This window comes from Platalea leucorodia, assembly GCF_965183815.1.
Source record: "Platalea leucorodia genome assembly, chromosome: 1".
In the NCBI taxonomy this organism is placed as follows: domain Eukaryota; kingdom Metazoa; phylum Chordata; class Aves; order Pelecaniformes; family Threskiornithidae; genus Platalea; species Platalea leucorodia.
Genome location: NC_138823.1, coordinates 106150400 through 106168866, shown reverse-complemented (window position 1 = coordinate 106168866; position 18467 = coordinate 106150400). Strand labels below are relative to the sequence as shown.

At 42.1% G+C, this 18467-nt stretch overlaps 1 protein-coding gene across 1 annotated transcript in view; it reads right to left on the bottom strand.

Moving 5' to 3' along the window:
- TNS3 (tensin 3) overlaps positions 1-17430 on the bottom strand; it is a 231977-nt gene extending 214547 nt beyond the window's left edge. Inside the window, 1 exon segment of the mRNA XM_082308287.1 lies at positions 17205-17430. Within this exon segment, the coding sequence (XP_082164413.1) occupies positions 17205-17300 (96 nt within the window). The 5' untranslated portion in view covers positions 17301-17430.
- Between the last annotated feature and the right edge of the window lie 1037 nt (positions 17431-18467).

Sequence of the window (18467 nt, the reverse complement as noted above, 5' to 3'; positions counted from 1 at the left end):
GCACTTACAGACACACATTTAAATGTGGCAGAAGCGCATGTGTGTGTGAAAAATTCTTCATTTCTCCCCTCAAGAACAACTAGCAATGTTTTTTCCATAAGCATCCCAGATTAACGCAACTGAATTCAAAGCAATGCTTTCCCCTTCTCTACTGGAAAACAAGCCCACAGCTTTCAGTGCTGCTAGATAAGTAATTAGAAGTCAGATAACAAAGAAACATAGTGAGATCCTTTAGTTTACATTGAGTAACAGTAACTAAGGTTTATATTCTCAGTCATGGGAATTGAAGTTCGGCGAGATCATAATTACAAGTGTGGAGCCTGGGACAGCTCATTAACAGAATTAAGTTTCTTATGTAATCGCAACTTCCCGCCCCCACCCCATAATCTCCATTTTAAGGTGCTGTGCTCAGAGACCTTTCCTATGCTTGCATTTACACCTTCACATTTTGGCAAGATCTCTAAAAAGCTATTAGAGTTGATTCTTTAGTGATACACAAAGCACACACACAAACCAAACACTGTTATATTCTCCACACACAGGTGAAAAGAAAGTATAAGCGTCAAGCTAGATTATTTTGACCAAAACAATTTTTCCTTCCCACCAGTAAGGGTGCTGACCTACAGTTCCATCCTGATCCTATAAGAACGCCAAGATCTCTTCTCTCTAAGAAAGACACCTTTTACAGTTTTTAAAACAAAAATATCCAACTCTAATACAGTAAGTAGAAATCATTTTACCAAACTTTAGCCAGCTAAAAGCTGGACTTCGAGTTTAAACTGTCTGAGCTCTCTCTGTAGTCAGCAAACACCAGTAGCCCGTCTTAACATGGGTTGAATAAATCATCTTCTGGGATACTTAAGTAGGAAGCCTAGATGCATAACTTTTAGATAAATATTAATGTAAGCCAATACATACATATTACAGAAATATACGCAGCTTGTGGTAAGTTCTCTCTTCTTGGTTTTCATCTTTTGCTCCCTCTCCCCGTCTCTTCCCCACCCCATGTCTAACTTCCTCAGCTATTTTTGTTTCGCTTCTCATCCACTTTTCTTTGCACCTCTCGCTTTCAGATCCAACTTCTGGTCCTTCCTGTTCAACATCTCCTTTGCTCTCTCCCTTCCTTTTTGAATCTCCACATACAAATCATTCACTCCCTGCCTCCTACTTCAGAGTCCCCCCCTACTCTACCCTCTCTCTTTATTCCTTTCTCCCAGTCACCAAAAGTTTAAGGTCAAGAGAGTGATCAAGCAGCAGCTTTGCTATGCAGATGGGGTAGGAAGAAAGCAGAGGGAAGAGTAATAGCTGTTAAAGATCAGTTTCTCCTCCTGTTGAGAGCCAAAAAGGGACTAAGCCTGGTTGCACAGCTACCAATCAGTAATTAATCAGCAAAAATCCCTTGCGTGACAAAACAGTGAGCCTTCACCAAATCTAATACAGGTGCAATTAAAGAAGGCATGTGGCTTTGGATGCGTTAAGTTTGTTCTCTAATTCCTGATGCCAAAAGACCCTGAGTAAACATTAAATGTCTGCTTCTCTGGCATCTTTAAATGTATAAACCGTGTTTACATAAATCTGGCATGGCTGGGTGGACCATCCATCAACATTGTGCGTTTCAGGAGGGCACCAGATATCAGCTTGCAGGCAGATCAGGAAGTCAGGAGTAAGATACCCTTCCTGTAGTAACTCACAGAGTACAGTTACAACAGTTGAAAAGGAAGGAAATTATTAAATATTTTTTTCACTAAAAAATCAAGTCTGCTGGAGCGGGATGTAATTTTAAAGCAAAAAAAAAAAAAAGAATGAAGTTATAATAACAATTAGTTAGAACAGAATGGGGGGGGGAGAGAAAGGCTGAACAGGAGGAAGGAGGCAGCAATGGGACTCATTGTCCTTTGTTCTTCTCTGACAAGACTGCCATGGCCAGGTATTAGACCTAATTGAAGCATACAGAAGACTTTCATATTTGTTTCCATGGCTATTTCCCTTCACCTACCACTGCCACAGGGTTTGGTTAGAGCAGACCACATTGCATACAAACGCTGGGGACCTAATACAGTCTTCAGTGCCCCTATACCAGCGTAACTCTGATGTTCCCTTTTCTTCTTTTGGTAATTAGCCTTAATTATGATAGATTAATCACGAGCTGAAATGTTGGAAAACATATCGTGGAATTCTTAGGATTCATTTGCTTTCATCCACTTCTCCAGAAGCCAGTCTGTCTCGGATTTCATTTGCTCTGTTTTCACCTGGCACTTTCTAGTACACCTAGACCAATGGCCATTGAACAGGCTCTCAACCCACCACCCCCCCCCCGCTATGTCTGTCTGGAATTTGAGGGGAGAAGGGGAGCAAACAAATAAAAACATATCATTTCTGTATCACGTAGCAAGAGGCCACAGCATATGCCCAGGTGCAAGTATGCATGGTAATTCCAAATGGCCCCATGTGGCAATATTTGGTTGCAGGGCTTCCCACTCTGTCCTAGTGCTGGACCCATGCTAGTCAGAATTGCTGGCTGCTGCTGCTGCTACTACCTCAACCCACCCCCTCACCACCACCACCACCCCACACCCCACCCCACCCCGGTTTCATAAGGAAAGCACAATGTTCTCAACCCACACCTCCTTCCCAGCACTGGAAAACTTTCACCACCAGCAATGCATGTTGCAAATAGATACCACAGCTCTTCAGGGATATCCCAATCAGTAGTAGTGGTAACAGTCAGAAGGACAAGGACCAATTATAGAGAGGCCTTTCCTAATGAAAGGTCTGCAGTTGATGTTCTGGCTCTAGCAACCCAAGCAGAGATTTGCTACTCCGGAGGAGCCAGGATTTCCCTCCCTTGATCTTTGTGCTTGTCTTCTAGATAGTTTTGACAGAGGCTAAAAAATAAAATAATTCTCATCTCCTTGAAAATCATTTTTGCACCTTTGTAAACACCTGTCCTTTCAGATGGCCATAACACTAGGAGAATGTGTGCAACATGCACTGAGGCAGAAAAAGCCAGGGGGCAAAAGCCAGAACACTTCTTTGCTGACATTGGTTATTCAGCTCCCAAGGACGGTGTTTGAAGAACATACAATAAATGCAGGAAACAACACCAAACTGCTGCACCAATTTTTTTCTTAAGTCTGTCAGAAAGCAAGACATTATGTTGCATTTTGCACTTTTTGCAACTGACAGCACCATATCATCTCCAAAGCCTGAACTCCCTTCCTGGTTAGCACTGCAGCTGAACCCAGTTAGCCTCACACTGTCTGCCCAGAATGAAAATATGTCCCCGTGAACTTACTTCTGGGTCCACTCTGCCAGTTATGTTTGCAGCCTATGATTTCTGCTACGTCCTGAGAGTTGTATGTATCTGATGCTGTAATTATCAACTCTTTCCTCCTCTTGCAGTTTAATCGGAGGTCTCAGATGTCATCCATTTGGCTCAGAAGCAGCCTCTCTCTGCAGCAAGGTTTCCTTTTTTCCCACACTCTGAATGGTATTCAACTGTGAGAACTAGGCTTGCAAGTATTCCACAGCTCACAATGTTATGTCCTAGTTAAACGTTTTCATATGTGATTTAAAAGAAAATCAAAACAGGTTATAATCCCATATGTAGATTTGTGCCTTGTCCTAATGTCACGCAAAAACCTACACAAGAGAAGCAAACGACATCTTTCCAGTCAATAAAAAGAAGTCAGTCAATGGAAGTCAGAAAAGTATGCCTCAAAATATACATAGTCCAGCAGGCCATGAGACTATATTATAACCAATACTTTGAGGTGGTCTTCCAGTCACCATAATATCATGGTCAGGATGCACAGTCACACTGGGTACAGTATTTTTCCTCAATCCCCCAATCTCTGTGTGCCTCTGAGGAATGTACAGCATGACTTCAGCAAAAAGAAGGAAGCTGCCTCTTAGGCAAAAAGGTCCTGTAAGAATTTCTAATCCATGTAAGCAAAGACTGTACCCTAGAGTCATTCCACTAGTGATTTAGACACTACCAGATCTATTTGATCTAGCCACTGCTAAAAGTGGGCATACTGCAAAAACTGTGAAGGAAGCACTCAGCGAGTTCAGACCTCTCCAGCAGCGAGGCAGCCTTTTAGCAGGACTTTTTGTGAACATGGTTTTCGATGTTGGCATCCCAGCTCCTTAAGTTAAATACCTGAGGTCTGAGAATTAGTTGAAAAGTCTCTCCAAAAGAGTAGGCTATAAGCCAAGCAAGGTGGACAGATGAAGTATTAACTGATGCTGCAAGTACCATTTTAATCTGCAGGTCACACACATACAGAAAGTTTTTCTTACCTCACGGGACCAGAAGATGGATAGATGGGTTTCAAAATTATTATCAACAGCAGCAGCAACAACTCACCATGTAAAAGGTACTTGGATTTCTAATCCATTGCATCCCCAACACCAACACATACACTCTGAGAGAGTCAGAACAGGGTTCTCCTGTAGTTTCATTTAAGAATAAGATATAAAATCCAACATCCTGAAGCTGGATGTTGATGCTGAGGTTTCCGATTTTTAAGTCTGACATTCAGTATAGACATTATATGCCACACTATCTGGGATATACTCTAGAAAACAAATAGCTAAGCTAAATCTAGGACATAGGTAAGGAAGCACATGAGCTCAGTGCAAAGATCTTCCTTCACCACTGAGTGATACATCTCTCTTTTGTCACTACCAAAAACTACCATCACTACTGCTGCATTTGTCAGTCAACCGCTGCCTTTTTTCATGCAAAGAACTGAGACAGCACAGAAAAAGGACACAATATGAGGCTAAACCAGGTCCCTATAAGGACTCTATTATTCTTCAATTATTCTTCTCTACACTGAGTCTCTGAACCATCACAATGTTTTCATTTACTTAGCGTTTCCAGAAAAGAAAAAAAAAAAAAAAAAACTCAGAAAAAAGCCAATAACCCATCTTATTAACAAAGCAGTAACACTTTACTGGCCTTCCTTTCCTAAGCAATTTAATTTTTATATCTGTTAAGAACTTATCTTCAATGGAAGCATAATGAAGTAAATAGTCATTATATGTCTTGCTGAACACCCTGAACATTTCTGCAGCTCCTACACTCCACCAGATCAATATTTAGCAAGAAAGCATACATGAAAAATAGCTTACACAGAGCAGGTAAAAGTCATGTGGAGGGGGACAATGCACAGCTTTTAAAAAGTATTAGAATTATTTACATATTAAATATTTTTTCAGCATGATTTTTTGTGTTTTCTTTTTAAAATGTAGCTTAAAGCAAAATTATCACCCTTCAAATAAGAGAACAGTATTAATATTTGGATCAAGTGAGATGTAACTATAAATTCCTCTACATTCCAGAATCCAATTATCCCCTCAGCTAAAAGGACAGTATAAAGGGTGGAGTGGGGGCGGGAAACCACCCATGTAATATAATTTCTAAATTTTACCTTATATACTGAGGACAGTCAGATTTCTTAGCATCTAGGAGAATATGATCCACAGCTCAATGTCCAGCTTGCAAGTTTTTTTAAAATATGCAAGCATTTTCAGAAGAATGCTTTCAATGCACTCTGATTTTCATAGACTTTAAGGCCACAATATGAAAGTAATTAGAAGCGTAAGCCTTTCAGTGACACCAGTAATATTTTTCAGCTTTCTATTTTTAGGATTCCTTGGCAAGGTTTCCTCTCTAATCCTGGCTCCCAGTTTCTGAATAATGGCCCAAACTGCCAACAGGATTTTAGAAGAGGAATGCCTTATGCAAGTTTTTTCTGATTTATTACAGGAAGGGCAAAATGTGATTCTCCCCCCACCATTAGCCAAAAATGGAGGTTCAAACAATTTTCAAGAATCCAGCAGCCAGCAGTCCATTCATCTGTGTCAAATCCCTGCAAACTGATGCTTATTCAAGTCATGATTCCAGCTTCATACCACGAACTCCCAACTCAAATCTTTCTTCTCAGTAAACATAGACTGAAAATGCACTTCTCATATTTTCCCTGCCAGTGTTTGACAGGTATAAGCCAGGTTTTAGTTTGCAGTCACATCTGAGATACAAAAGCGTTGAAGGCAATAATTCAATTAAGTAGATCTTTAGCTTTAAAAAGTTATGGTGATAATTGATCAGAATACTGAAGATAGCACTGAAATGCAACTGCAGTAGTATTAACAAGGATTCTTGCTATTTATTTATTCCTTGCTTTTATTTTTTGTCACAAAGTATAATACATAGATTTCTTAATGAAAATTTCTACAGTATGTGGAAGCAACAGAGAGGATATGAATGTAAGGAAATTACTAAATCCACGGTGTATTTCATAACAGCTACCACTTTAAAGTATTTTGTGCACAATCCTGTAGCAAGGTTAATCATTCTCACCCTGTTTTATCATTCTCACCATGTTTCAGCAAAAAGTTAAGATCATATTTTTAAATCTTGTGAGCCAGTCCTTTGCAGCTAACTTTACCTGAGCTGGAATTAAAAGGAGTTTAAAACAATTTAAACTGAAAATACTGTTTTCTGGTGAGTTCCACGTAATTCATTTTTCCATCTAATGCCCTCTGACACTGCTGAAACCAGTTCAGGTTTGCTGAGTTTCTGAATGACATTCCAATGCTGTTACACTGACAACTTCAACAGAGCTGCAAAACCCAAGAAGAAGCAAGCATTGCTGGAATCTCAGTCAGAGCTGCCTAAGATTCAGTTTCTGCCCTTCTAGAAGAGCCTCTCAAGATGGGGGCCATCCACAATGAAACCAAGCACTTGGTTCAGGTCAATTAATTCTACATTTTAATGAATATTTAGCATCAATGGCATTTCAAAACGGATTGCAAGGGAGAAATAAGATGAATAAGGAAAACATCTTTTCACTTTCAAAACAGTATTCTTCCATTTCTCCTTTTATGGATGTTCAGTGCATTCATTGATCCCAGCTGATACATTAAAAATATGCTCCTTCTTCTGTGGGGAAACAGCGAAGTGTCATGGTTTGGTGACACAGAGGCTACCCTATCACTCTTTTTGAGGGTTCTGTCAGCGTTCCTTTTGTTGAGACCCTCACATCCTGAAAGTCTTCAGGCTACATGTGTAAATGCGTTCCTAAATAGGAATTCTTCCCAAATGAGGGCTGAGGAAAGAAAAGGCATCCCCATACTGTTTTGACATGGTTCCACAGCGAAGAACACTACAGCTTTTGTCTTCAGATCACTGGTTTTAAAACACTGCAACACATGAACCCTAAAATCCTGCAAGTTTCGTTCTGTTTGAGCCAACAGATTCTCATCTTTTCCCAGGTGGGGACACATTGATGCAACTAGAACTACCCAGAAGTCATTAGGAAATAAGTTCAGAATGACTCAGGGAAAAGTTATGGGTCAAATGTCTCATAAGCAGTTAACAGAAGACACACTTCTGTGTCAGAGTAATTGTGAAGCTCAGCTTCCTCGTACTTAGACAAATTACAACCACAGGACCTCAGGGCAACAGATCGGCCACCAGACTTTCCTCTGCATGACTTCAGCCTTCCTCAAGTTAGTACTGCCACTGGTGCCACGGCACTGGAAGAGCTGAGTGAAGTGCTATACTCACAATCATTATTTTCATGTGAATATAGTTCTTCTTACAGTGCCCATCAAAAACATTCATGCACAAAGTAGCACTTTCCCCTGCTCAAGCACAAAGGCAAGAGAAAACTGTTCCAAATACCTTAAAAGACAGGCTAAAAATACAACCTTTTGTTTAACTGCCCACCAAAATTACAGCTGTATGAAACTCAGGTGAAAATCCCCAGGTTGAACTTGCTCATCTTCTGTATCATCTTTCTTTCTCTCTTGCACATGCGTGCACGCACACACACACCCATGTCTAGGTCCTGGTGCCACAGTCTGAATCTGAATTCTCTCAGTGCCAGGAGGCACACAAGGCGCGAACATCATTCTTCCACTTCGATCGGTCTGCGGCTGCGTGCTCTGGAGTCCCAAGGGCCACAGCGCAGTCTTCTGTTGGTTTTTTCCTCAAGACGTGACCGATCCAGTTCCATCTCCTCCTCCTCACTTCATTACTCATTTTCTCCATCTCCGAGTTGATGCTCGTCGTTTCTGCAACTTTTTTTTTTTTTCCCAGGAGGAGGTAGTTGGCCTCCTGCCCAACCCCCATGACTTGGAGGGCCAGTGGTTTTTCTGTCAGGGTGGCCTTCCCTTAGGCTGCGTTGGTTTGCGGCACTTTCTTCAATTTTATCCGGTGCACCCTCCAGAGAGGGATCCCCTATCCACCACCCAGGGGACGCGCCTTCTAGCCGTGCAGCCCCAGCCGAAGGCTGGTGCCGCAGTGCATATACTTAAATGAAGCCCTTGGACCACTGCATTCAAGACCACAACATGATCAGCCCGTCACTGAAGCACCATACTGAATACATGCACTGAAAACCCATGAACTGACATTGCAATAAATCTACAGAGAGCCTTCATAAATCGCGTGGGGAGCCTTCAAGGACAAAGACCCAAATGGTTTTAATTTCCCTCTAAGTGATAGCCATAGTTAATACCAGATTTGGCAGGAAGCAGGCATTCCATGCCCGTTGGGCTTATACGGACATGAAAAAGAGTTTATGTTTGACATTTGCTTTAAAAACATAATGAAAACCTTTTGCTCTTTCAAGTCTCAAAATTGCATTAGTTTCTGAGAGTCTGTTACTTTAAAAAAAGCATTTGTTGGCTTTGATTGCTTGGATAACTAACAAAAAAGCATTAGGAGTAGGCTCTTCATTAGCGTCCTGTAGCTGGATGACAGAGAACAGGGAGCAACAGAAACAAGATGCTGAACAGCACGTTTGTTCTCTGTCCCCCTTACAACTGTTTTTGATAAATAAGAAGTGGCTTATGACATCGAGCTCTGATTCATCACTGGCAGCTCTCCATCAATTAACAGAAAGGAAAGAGTATGTAGTATTTCCACATATCGTCCCAATTCTCTCCACATGTTTTCTCCCCGAGTGTCACCATACAGCCATCTGCCTGGTGCCCTGGTGGCACAGCCAAACAGTATGGCAAGTATTGGTAACAGTGGAGATCCAAAAGCAAGAGCCCATTTTCCATCAGCTGTGGTCCACATTCCTGCCAGACATGTAACAGAGGGCTAATGCCTCCACAGTGTTAGCTGCATTTGGGGTAGGTCAGAGCTGGGAAGGTTTGTGGATGACAGTCTTCTCAGAGCAGAAGGTACAAAAGGTCCAAGGCCAGGTAGTTGTGAGAACAGGAAGCAGCAGTTTAATAGAGCTCTTGCAAGTCATACAGTCAAAACATAACCAACCCGGTCCCTCCACCCTGAGTGGTTCCCTATAAGGGAACCAAAAAGATGCATCTTGCTCTATGTGTCACAGCTCCTGAAAAAAAGGCTGACACCATGTGTAAGGCAGCATGTATAAAGGCATAATTCAACTGTTAAAAATCATGACCTAAGGAAAGGAACAGCTCTGTGGTATGCCCTAGATCCATCATGATCATGACGTATTGCTTTACGTTGCATTACTTAAAACTAATACACCACCCGTTTAGCCATGTGGTCAAATACATTCTGGGGTTCACAAGATACGAGATATGAATAACAACCAGTGTGGGCACGTGAATACATTCACACATGTACATGTACAGATTATGTGCTGCATTTTCTAAAAATATATGTATTAATTTTTTTTAAAACCTAAACTCTTGCTACAGAAACTGCTCATATTCATACCCAGGGAGTAAAGGTGCAATTAGGCTTATCATTATAACTTAAGTGTCCAAGAAGTGACAGAGAAATCCTAGCTTTGGTGACTTTGAAGGGGATCTGGGACATAAGTAACTTATCTTAAAGTCCAAAATGGTTTTAGACAACAGTAAGTCACCTCGAGGTAACTCTCACATTATCAGCTCTCCTTATATTACCAACTGGCTGAGGTTGGAAGCCAGAAAAGGCTGGGATGGAACAGGGGCTGACCCTTCCCCAGAGAGGGAGTAACTTCCATGACCAGCTGGACCAGGCCTAGCGGGAAGATCTACAAACCAAGTACAGCAGCATGACAAATCTGTGGATTAACAGCAGCATTGTCAGGGAGCAAGGCGTGCTCAAAGCTGGTCATCACATGGGATTTGGGAATTAACTCTGTTTTCAAAAGCCAATTCAGAAATACCAGACCTCCTGACCATCATGATTTGAAGTGGTCATCCTTGCCATAGTGAGCTCTTGAAGTTTGATAAGCGTCCTTACATGAAAATGTACTGGATAGCTGATAATAAGTAGGGATCTCAAAGACTTTGAGATGAACTTCACTTTACCCTAAAGACTTCTTCCTTTAGCTTTATGTATGTGTTATAAAATGAAGCTGGCCAGGAACGAATGACAGTGCCTATTCACTTCAGTTAGCTCTAGCTTCACTCAATTTTTTTCTCCCCAGATCTGGAATAGCTCTGATAAACAATAGTAGCAGTTGACTCTCTAAAACATTTCACATCTATGTTATCTGTGATAGCTGAAACAGCTATTTACGCCCTTAATCCAAAAAGGGAAGATCCACAAGGCAGTGGTATTTGGCTTTAATTGCAAAGACCTTATAAGAATAAAACAAACAGCCAGGAACCCATTATTGTAGAAAGCGGTATTGACTGATAGTTAAAGCACAGATAAACTGAAGTAAGAAGATCTGTTACAGGCTGTGCTACCAAGTTTTTTTGGTTAAGTGTCTTTCATCTTGGTTGTAATGAAATAAATGGAATGGTGAAAAAAGTGCTGTGTTGTGACAGAAACAATGGAAAACCTGCAAAATTGGAATCAAAATGATGACTTAAAAATTCCCATACTCTGACAAGTGACATCTGAGGTTGTCATTTGTTTCATATGAAAAAGAACGTCTAAGACTTTACATACAAGTTTTATTTTAGATATGCTACCAGTTTTGAAGGTAGAGGTATTCTCAATGATCATCCAAACAGATTGCAAACAGAACTTTTTTAATTAAAGTAATTGTTTCAGACATAAAGCATAGAGGTGCACATATACATTTCAGGTGATTCTCATTCTTGCTGTCCTTCTATGGTGATAAAATCTGCACTGTGCCTTCTAGGTCAAACTTCCTTTCCCATTTGATCTTATAACTGGCAGGTCATTGAACAAGAAAACAGGGTTTCATAAACACACCCCAGAGTAATACTCCAAGAAAAAAAATGAGCTACCAGTTAAGCAGAATAATAATTTCTGACTCAGAAATTTGTGAAACAGTAGGGCAGAGACTGCATAGAATGCTAGACAACAAATGCAAGAAATCCTGGACTATTTTAATACTTTTTTCTAAGGACAAAAACATTATTCAAGTCCTAAATGGGTGAGCTGCCAAACAGTATCTCGCAATGCCTTCAGATGTTGTGAAGCGGAGTCAAACTCCTCTCCCCATCATCTTGCAAGGAACTACAGAGGGCACAAACTAAGAAAAACATAATCTCAACCCCTCACACACGCACACAGAGAAACACCTAGCATACACTCAGCACTGGGCACATGCTTACTTTTTACATTCCCACTGCATTTACGCGAGTTAACGTGGCAAAATCATGCCTAGCTGGAAAATCTAATCCCACTTATTTTGGCTCTTTATGTATTAAAACTGGAGGGGGATTTTTGGCCATGTGAAGGGGAAACGTTTTTGCAAGAAGTTATCAATTATAGAAAGTGTCAGGTCACATAAAATGAATTCACAACATTAAGGCAGCTGTAACATCCAGCCACTGGGACTCAGTCTTGTCATGTACTATGTACCATGCTTTGAATAACTATTATAATTTAATCATTGGTTTGGATGATTAAACAATGTGTATCAATGATGGAATTGTGATCTGAACCATCTGTGTGAAGAAACAGCTTTATGAAATGGTGGGGTGACTGAAACTATTTAACCTCCTTGCTTTCAAGCAGCTAGATTTGAGGCACATTGCACCTACTTCTATTCAACACATTCATTTCTCCCTCACTGTTTTCTAAGACTTTTATTCTATCATTTTTCTGGATAACCAAAGACTATCTAAGATCCAGGAAACTTCCCTATTTAGGTTAAAAAAACCCAACCAAACAGAACCAACAATGAATTTTCTTTTAGAATAATAAAATTTAACATTCATAGTCTGTGGGAAGAAGCTATTCTGAAATTATAAAGGAAGAGCAATGCTCAAAGTAACCCACAAAATCAGAAAAAAAAAATGTTTTCTCTTGCAAGTTTCATGGGAAAGTTGTTCATCTTATGGGACATCACTTGAGGGCAGTAACTGAGCCATTTAGGGAACCTCCTCTTTCCTACTAGCATTTCCTACTTAATATTCTTCTAGAAGGAAAAAGTGTTTTAAATCCTTCTTTGCTTATCAGTTCCTCTAAGAAATTATTTTTGTTAAGTTTTGAAGATGCATTTATTTTTCTAAAAAACAAAAAAACAAAAAACCAACCAAACAAACAAAAACCACAAAAAACCCACAAAACTTTACTTCCCTCTTGCTGAAAACCACTATAAAACTGGATTAAAATGACTGAAAACTATCCCACCCACTTTCCACAGGACATATCACAGCTGTCAGACAGAAGGCAGAATACTGAAGTGAAGATGTAATTCTTTCCAGTAACAGCCATTATGTTTCAGTGTACTTCACCTGTCAGAGACCACTTGGAAACCTAACTCATACAGCAGCTAAAATTGCTTGAGGTTTTTGGAAAGCTTTTTCCTTTCCTTGGTCATTAAAAATATGACAGACACCTTGCACTTAAGGAACCAGACATCATGCTGAAGACCTTGAAAAGAACTCCAGTTGCATACTGTTACATGGTCTGTATTAGGCTAGCTTCCACTTTCCCCGAGATTCTCGCGTACTAAATAAGGTTAGCAACAAGGACATCGTTACATGAACTGACCTGACTGGCTAAATAATAATGGAGTGGGAACAAGATACATAGTCTAAGGGATTTCCCATCTACATGCAATAATAAAAATTACACTACTTTTCTCCAGAATGTATTCAGTAGATGAAAGAACACATTTATTAACAAAAGGGTGATTGGCTCACAAGATTCATCAGCTTTTTGATTAGGATTTGACTAATAATGCCCCCACTGGCTGGGTCTTCTACAGTTGTCATCATCCTGGCCTGCAGTCAGCACACAGGACCTGGCACTGGCAAAAAAAGATTATTCTTAAGGACTCTTGTTGTTTTATTCTGAATTTTCTGTTCCCTAACACAATACCAGGAAATGATACTAAAGACTTCTGAGCTTGTGGGCATTTTGGGCCAATGCTGCTATTTGCTTAGTATTCAATCCAAAAACCCTTTAAAATCTTTCTTCCTGGAAGAACTACTTTTCTTCCGATTCTTTCCATCTGTACAAATAAGTCATCAGTAGCAGAAGCCAGAATATTCCTGCAGGGAGATTATTGACTGTGTAATATTGGTGACTACTCTCTGATGTAGAGTAGCATCCTCACATTTGCACGCTTTCACCCAGAGTCAGAGATACTAAGATATAATATGGAAGCCTATTGTACAGAGAAGACAGTACAGAGATTGATTTGGACTGTCCTTTTTCTTTGCTTTTCACAAGTGACAACTCATTACTTCAAAAGTAATATGCTGCAGTGCATAAGCATTACACTGAGGATCAGGAAACATTATGTCTTCTATGTATTTGCTGAGCAACTATGAAAAATTTACTTTATTTACTTTACTTTCCACTTCAGTTTTCACTATTGCTTTTTTGCGTGCAGATATAAGACAGCAGGACTGAGATACCTTTTTTCTTTTTCAAGAGAATATCATCAATGCAAAACACAGGTGTTTTTTATCATAAAGTGTTATGAGCCATAAAAACAGCAGTCCTTGAACTGAAATTATCAGAAACCACATGCAAACAAGTTCTTATCTCCCACACTCAACTTCCAAGGAAAAAAACCAAACATCCCAGGAATTGCTCCTCTAAGAAGTCTCACCTCCCTTACAATATTATACACAAAGAAAAAGAAATTTAAAGATGTGGTTAAAAAGTAAAGATTAAGACAATGAGTTTTTTCAGGTAACATTGGGATCCTCAGGAAGGATTACCTACAGAAACTGAGACAGACATGGTGCTTGCATTGAGTCCTGACTCCAGCCCAGACTGAATGGGGAATTCAATAGTCACTCACAGAAAGCTGATAAACCACCCAAGGACAAGGCCTAACCAAAAGCATAATTGCAAACCTGTGGCATTAGTGCCAATTTTAAGTTGATTTCAAGAGAAAAATACTTGTCTAGTGTAATCATACTAGAAAAATCTACCCCTCCCCTTGAAAATACAAAACAAACAGACCCCCTCATTCTTTAAAACACCTTCCTAGATTCAAATTTATGCTATTTTCCCCTCAACTTTATGTTAAGACCTTTTGGCATATTCTGTCTAATATTACAATTATTTCAACCATCCAGTGGTAGAAATTTAGATGGCCTATTGTATAATTACGTATCTTCCTGCTGGAAGAGAAAGATCAATAGAAATTCAACAATATAGAAAGCTCATATTTTGAGCTGTTGCTTGTTGCCTCCTTTTTCATGTTCCAGATGTAAAATAAAGCCACTGATGTTAATACATCCTGCCCACATGTTTTCTGTTCCATAACATCAGCATAAATTGGAGCCTATGCCAGCTTTGTAGACTACTCCATCATTTGAACTCATTTTATAACCAATATTTTGAGAATTACTGGCCCAGCTTCCCCTATCACTCATACTAATTTAAAACTGATGAAATGCAATTGGTTTCAGGGAAGAAACTGTTGATTTATACTAATATATAATAAGAGAAGAATGAAGACAATCCATTTCATGGAACTTGGTATGCGGATGGTGAAGCTCTGCTTAAGCCCCAGCAGTCCCTGCTATATCCCTACGGTTTGGTGCTAAGGAACTACCAGATTTCTTTATTTTGCTGCTTGGTGTTACCCTCTCCCTGTCCTTGTGTCACAGAAAGAGGAGTTTAACACAATTTGGCTTGTTCTCTTGCTCCTGGGTTCAATGCTCAAGTTCACTTGACCCTTCAGGATATCTTAACAAGGAAAGGAAGAATCAAGAACGAACTTGGAAGTAAAATCCAGCTTAAAAGGAGCTACTCCTAAGCAATATTAATAACATTAATTAGCTGGAGGGCCCTCCAAGCAGCAGACTCTTAATTAGCAGACTCAGGCAGCCACAAAGAAAAGCAGGAACCAAGTGTGGTGGGGCAAAACTGTCATGGTGAACAAGTACCACAGCAGTGTGACACTGTTTCTGAGCAATACGGTTACCCATCCCTAACTAAGTCCTAGTAACGTAAGTGCTGGCATGAAAAAGAGAACAAGCCATGGCTTTTGCTCCCAAAGTCATATAGTGTGGAACATTTTCTTCATGTGTTTCAAGAGCATCCAGCAAAATTGGGGTCCTGGTACCAAATGAGTCACTGTGCAACAACCAATTAGTAATCTTCCCTCTAGTAAAGCATGCTCCATTAAGATTCTAAAATTGTACTCATGGTGCTGGAGCTAAGAGTTACAAGAAAATTGGTATTTATCAGTCCTTGGGGAAAAAAAAGTTTGTTACAATAACTTTTCTTTCCATTGTAACATTATGATTTTCAGGTTTACTATTGTGCCTAAGGTCACAGGCTAATGTTTCTTTGGCAAGACATCACTGAAATCATTGTATAGGCTTTCAAATGGAATAAAGCTCCTTCTTCTAATTCTGAGAAAAGGCAAAAATGTCAGCCCTTTAAATGAGTCACTTGTCTACAACTGAACACAGGCCATCTTACACCTCAGAGGAAAGCAATTCTGGCAGGAAAACATACGCTCAGATATTTCGTTGGCAGCTTTTTATAATAAAATGGTTATTTGAAGCTGCTTGGTTTGAAAGGTTAGACACAAGAGTGATGGAGATGGTTTCACAGATAGAGTGCACATGAGATGGTCAAAGGGAGCTTGAAACCAGTAAAGATATTTAGTGCATACATCCACAGTTTACCACTTGTGTGGTATATTATTCATGAATTTCTGGGAAACTAATCATAAAAGGTTTCAACAGAAATGGTATGTTTTCAGAAGGGATTTGAAATGAAAGAGGTTGCTCACTTAAGCATGCAAGAGAGGGAGACTGCTACAGTGTGCCAAACCCAAGTCAGCAAAAACATTTAAACATATGCTTAAAATTACGTTAAATCCATTGTTGAATCAAGCTTTCAGAGGTAACCCAGAAGGAAGCGCATGAAACTTCAAAGGTCCAGAGGTTTGCCTAGCAAACCAGAACTAGAGATGCTTGAGTGAGCCTCTGGAATGAGTTCTGTGGCTCTTGGCTAAAGCTCTGGAGAGGTTTCTGGTACTTCCTATTTGCAGTTGTGCCGAGGGGCTGCTATTTCGGCAGTTTCTCTGGTTTTGTCCACAGTCATAAAGTCAAAGGGAACCCATCACTGAGATCAAGTGGGCTTAAAATCAGAATTATTTAAAGTTGATCGAACTTTCATAGCCGTGAAAAGTTGCTATGTGTACTTCAGGATTATCAACCCATCCCCATTTTTGGACATTTCTTTTCCGTAACTGCCCCCAAAAGCGATTTAGGTGCATATTCAAAGGTAAGAGGGAATAGCCACACGAGTAGGAAGGCGAAGGCATACTCTAGCATGTCCCAGCTGCGGCCGGTGTCGCAGGGGAGCAGCGTGCTGCTGACCACGCTCCGCGGGCTCAGTAGCCGTGACCGAGCCGGCGCAGCGGGAAAAGCGAGCCGCCGCGTACTCGCCCTGGAGCCGCGCGTTGGGCTGCGCCGTGCTCAGCCCGGGCGCCGGGCAGCCCCGGCCGGGAGCTGCGGAGGGCGCCGAGACGCCGCCCCGCACCCCCGCGCCTTTGCTTTCCGCACCGCCGCGGAGAGAGGCGGGCGCTGCCGCTGCGCGCACGCCCCGCGCAGCCCCGGCCCCCGCCGCCCCGGGCGGTGCGGAGCGGTGCGGAGCGGCCCCGCCGCCGGGCCCGGCGGGGCGAGGCGATGTTCCCGGCGCCGGGCGCAGGCGCCTCCCCGCGGCCCGCCCTTCGGCGGTGGCGGCGCCGAGCCCGGCGGGAGTGGCCGCGGCCCCGGCCCCGGCCCCGGCCCCGCCAGCACCGAAACTCGCCCGGCTGCCCCTTCCGCGCCGGGGCTGGGGAGCACATCCCCCGTACCTGCATCATCGTCTCGGCCTCTTCTTGCGCCGAGCGGCGACGGGGCAGAGGACGCAGCTCCCTCCCGCGGCACGCCAGGCTCGCCCGGCCGCCCATGGGGCACTCCCGGCCGCTTCTCGCCTCCAGCACGGCCCCGGGGCTCTGCCCTCTCCTCACCCGCCGCCGGCAGCCATGAGCCCCCGTCCCTGCGCGGCCGGTGCTGGGCTTCCCCAGCCGGGCTGAACTCCCTGGCTGTCAGCCGCTCGGCCGCCCTCCGAGCTCCTTCTCTCTCCGCTTCCCCTTTTGTTACCGGGCTCCCGAGCTGACCAGACCGTGCCCCCTCCGGGGCCGGCACGACAAATCAGAGAGCCGGTGCCGAAAGCTCTGTCTCCAGCTGGGGAAACTTAGCCTTCCCTATCCTGGTGGGAGGGTTTTTGGATCACTGAGTGGTATGGATACAATAACAACGAAACTAAAAACTCGCAAAACAGTCTGCTTCGGACGGCGCGCTGCTTTTGTGCAGAAGAAAAGCAAGCTTTCCAACAATCTGTCACTAAAGCAAGCTGATAGTACCCAAGTAACTTGAGAGAGAAAAATGAGTAAAGTTGACACCAAGAATGACTCTGAAAACAGTTGCAGAAGGGGAGAACCTACAGGAATGTCCTGCTCCTTTGTGTAATCTGCCTGCCTGTGTACATTAATGAATTCCCTTTAGTTTTTAACAGACCTTATTTTCCCTGCCTGCAAGAGAATGCATACTGCTAAGGGGGTAGAAGGATATGTGATGGAAGCACGGCACTGTAAGCTTAGAGACAGGGGCTCTGTTTCCCTCTTGACCAAAGACGTTTGCTACCCTGTGCAATTTAAGTTTGCAGAAATGTGCTGTAATTTTGCATGTTGTAATTCTTAGATCTCCAGCTTTAGGAAAGGCACAGCCGCTTTACCCACAGTGCTGAGAATCTGTAGCTCCCACCAGGACCTAAGGGCGCAACACTTGCTACTATAATGAAGGGATCGTGGGCAAAAACTTTCACCTGTCTTCTCCTTGGGTTTCCGAGTTTCCTCCTCTGCAAAAAAGGATGCGGTATAGATCAGTGCTTCCCTGCCTCTGACATGTCCTGAGAAGTTCAAGACACATTTACTTGACTGTCACGCTGTAAAAGATGTCTGTAACTGAACAGCAGAGAGAGTTCATTATCTATTTCCAAACATTTGAATTTCAGTGTTCTGGCAGAGGCATCTTAAAATACATTTGGAGGAACTGGGTCAATCAGTTTTGTTTTT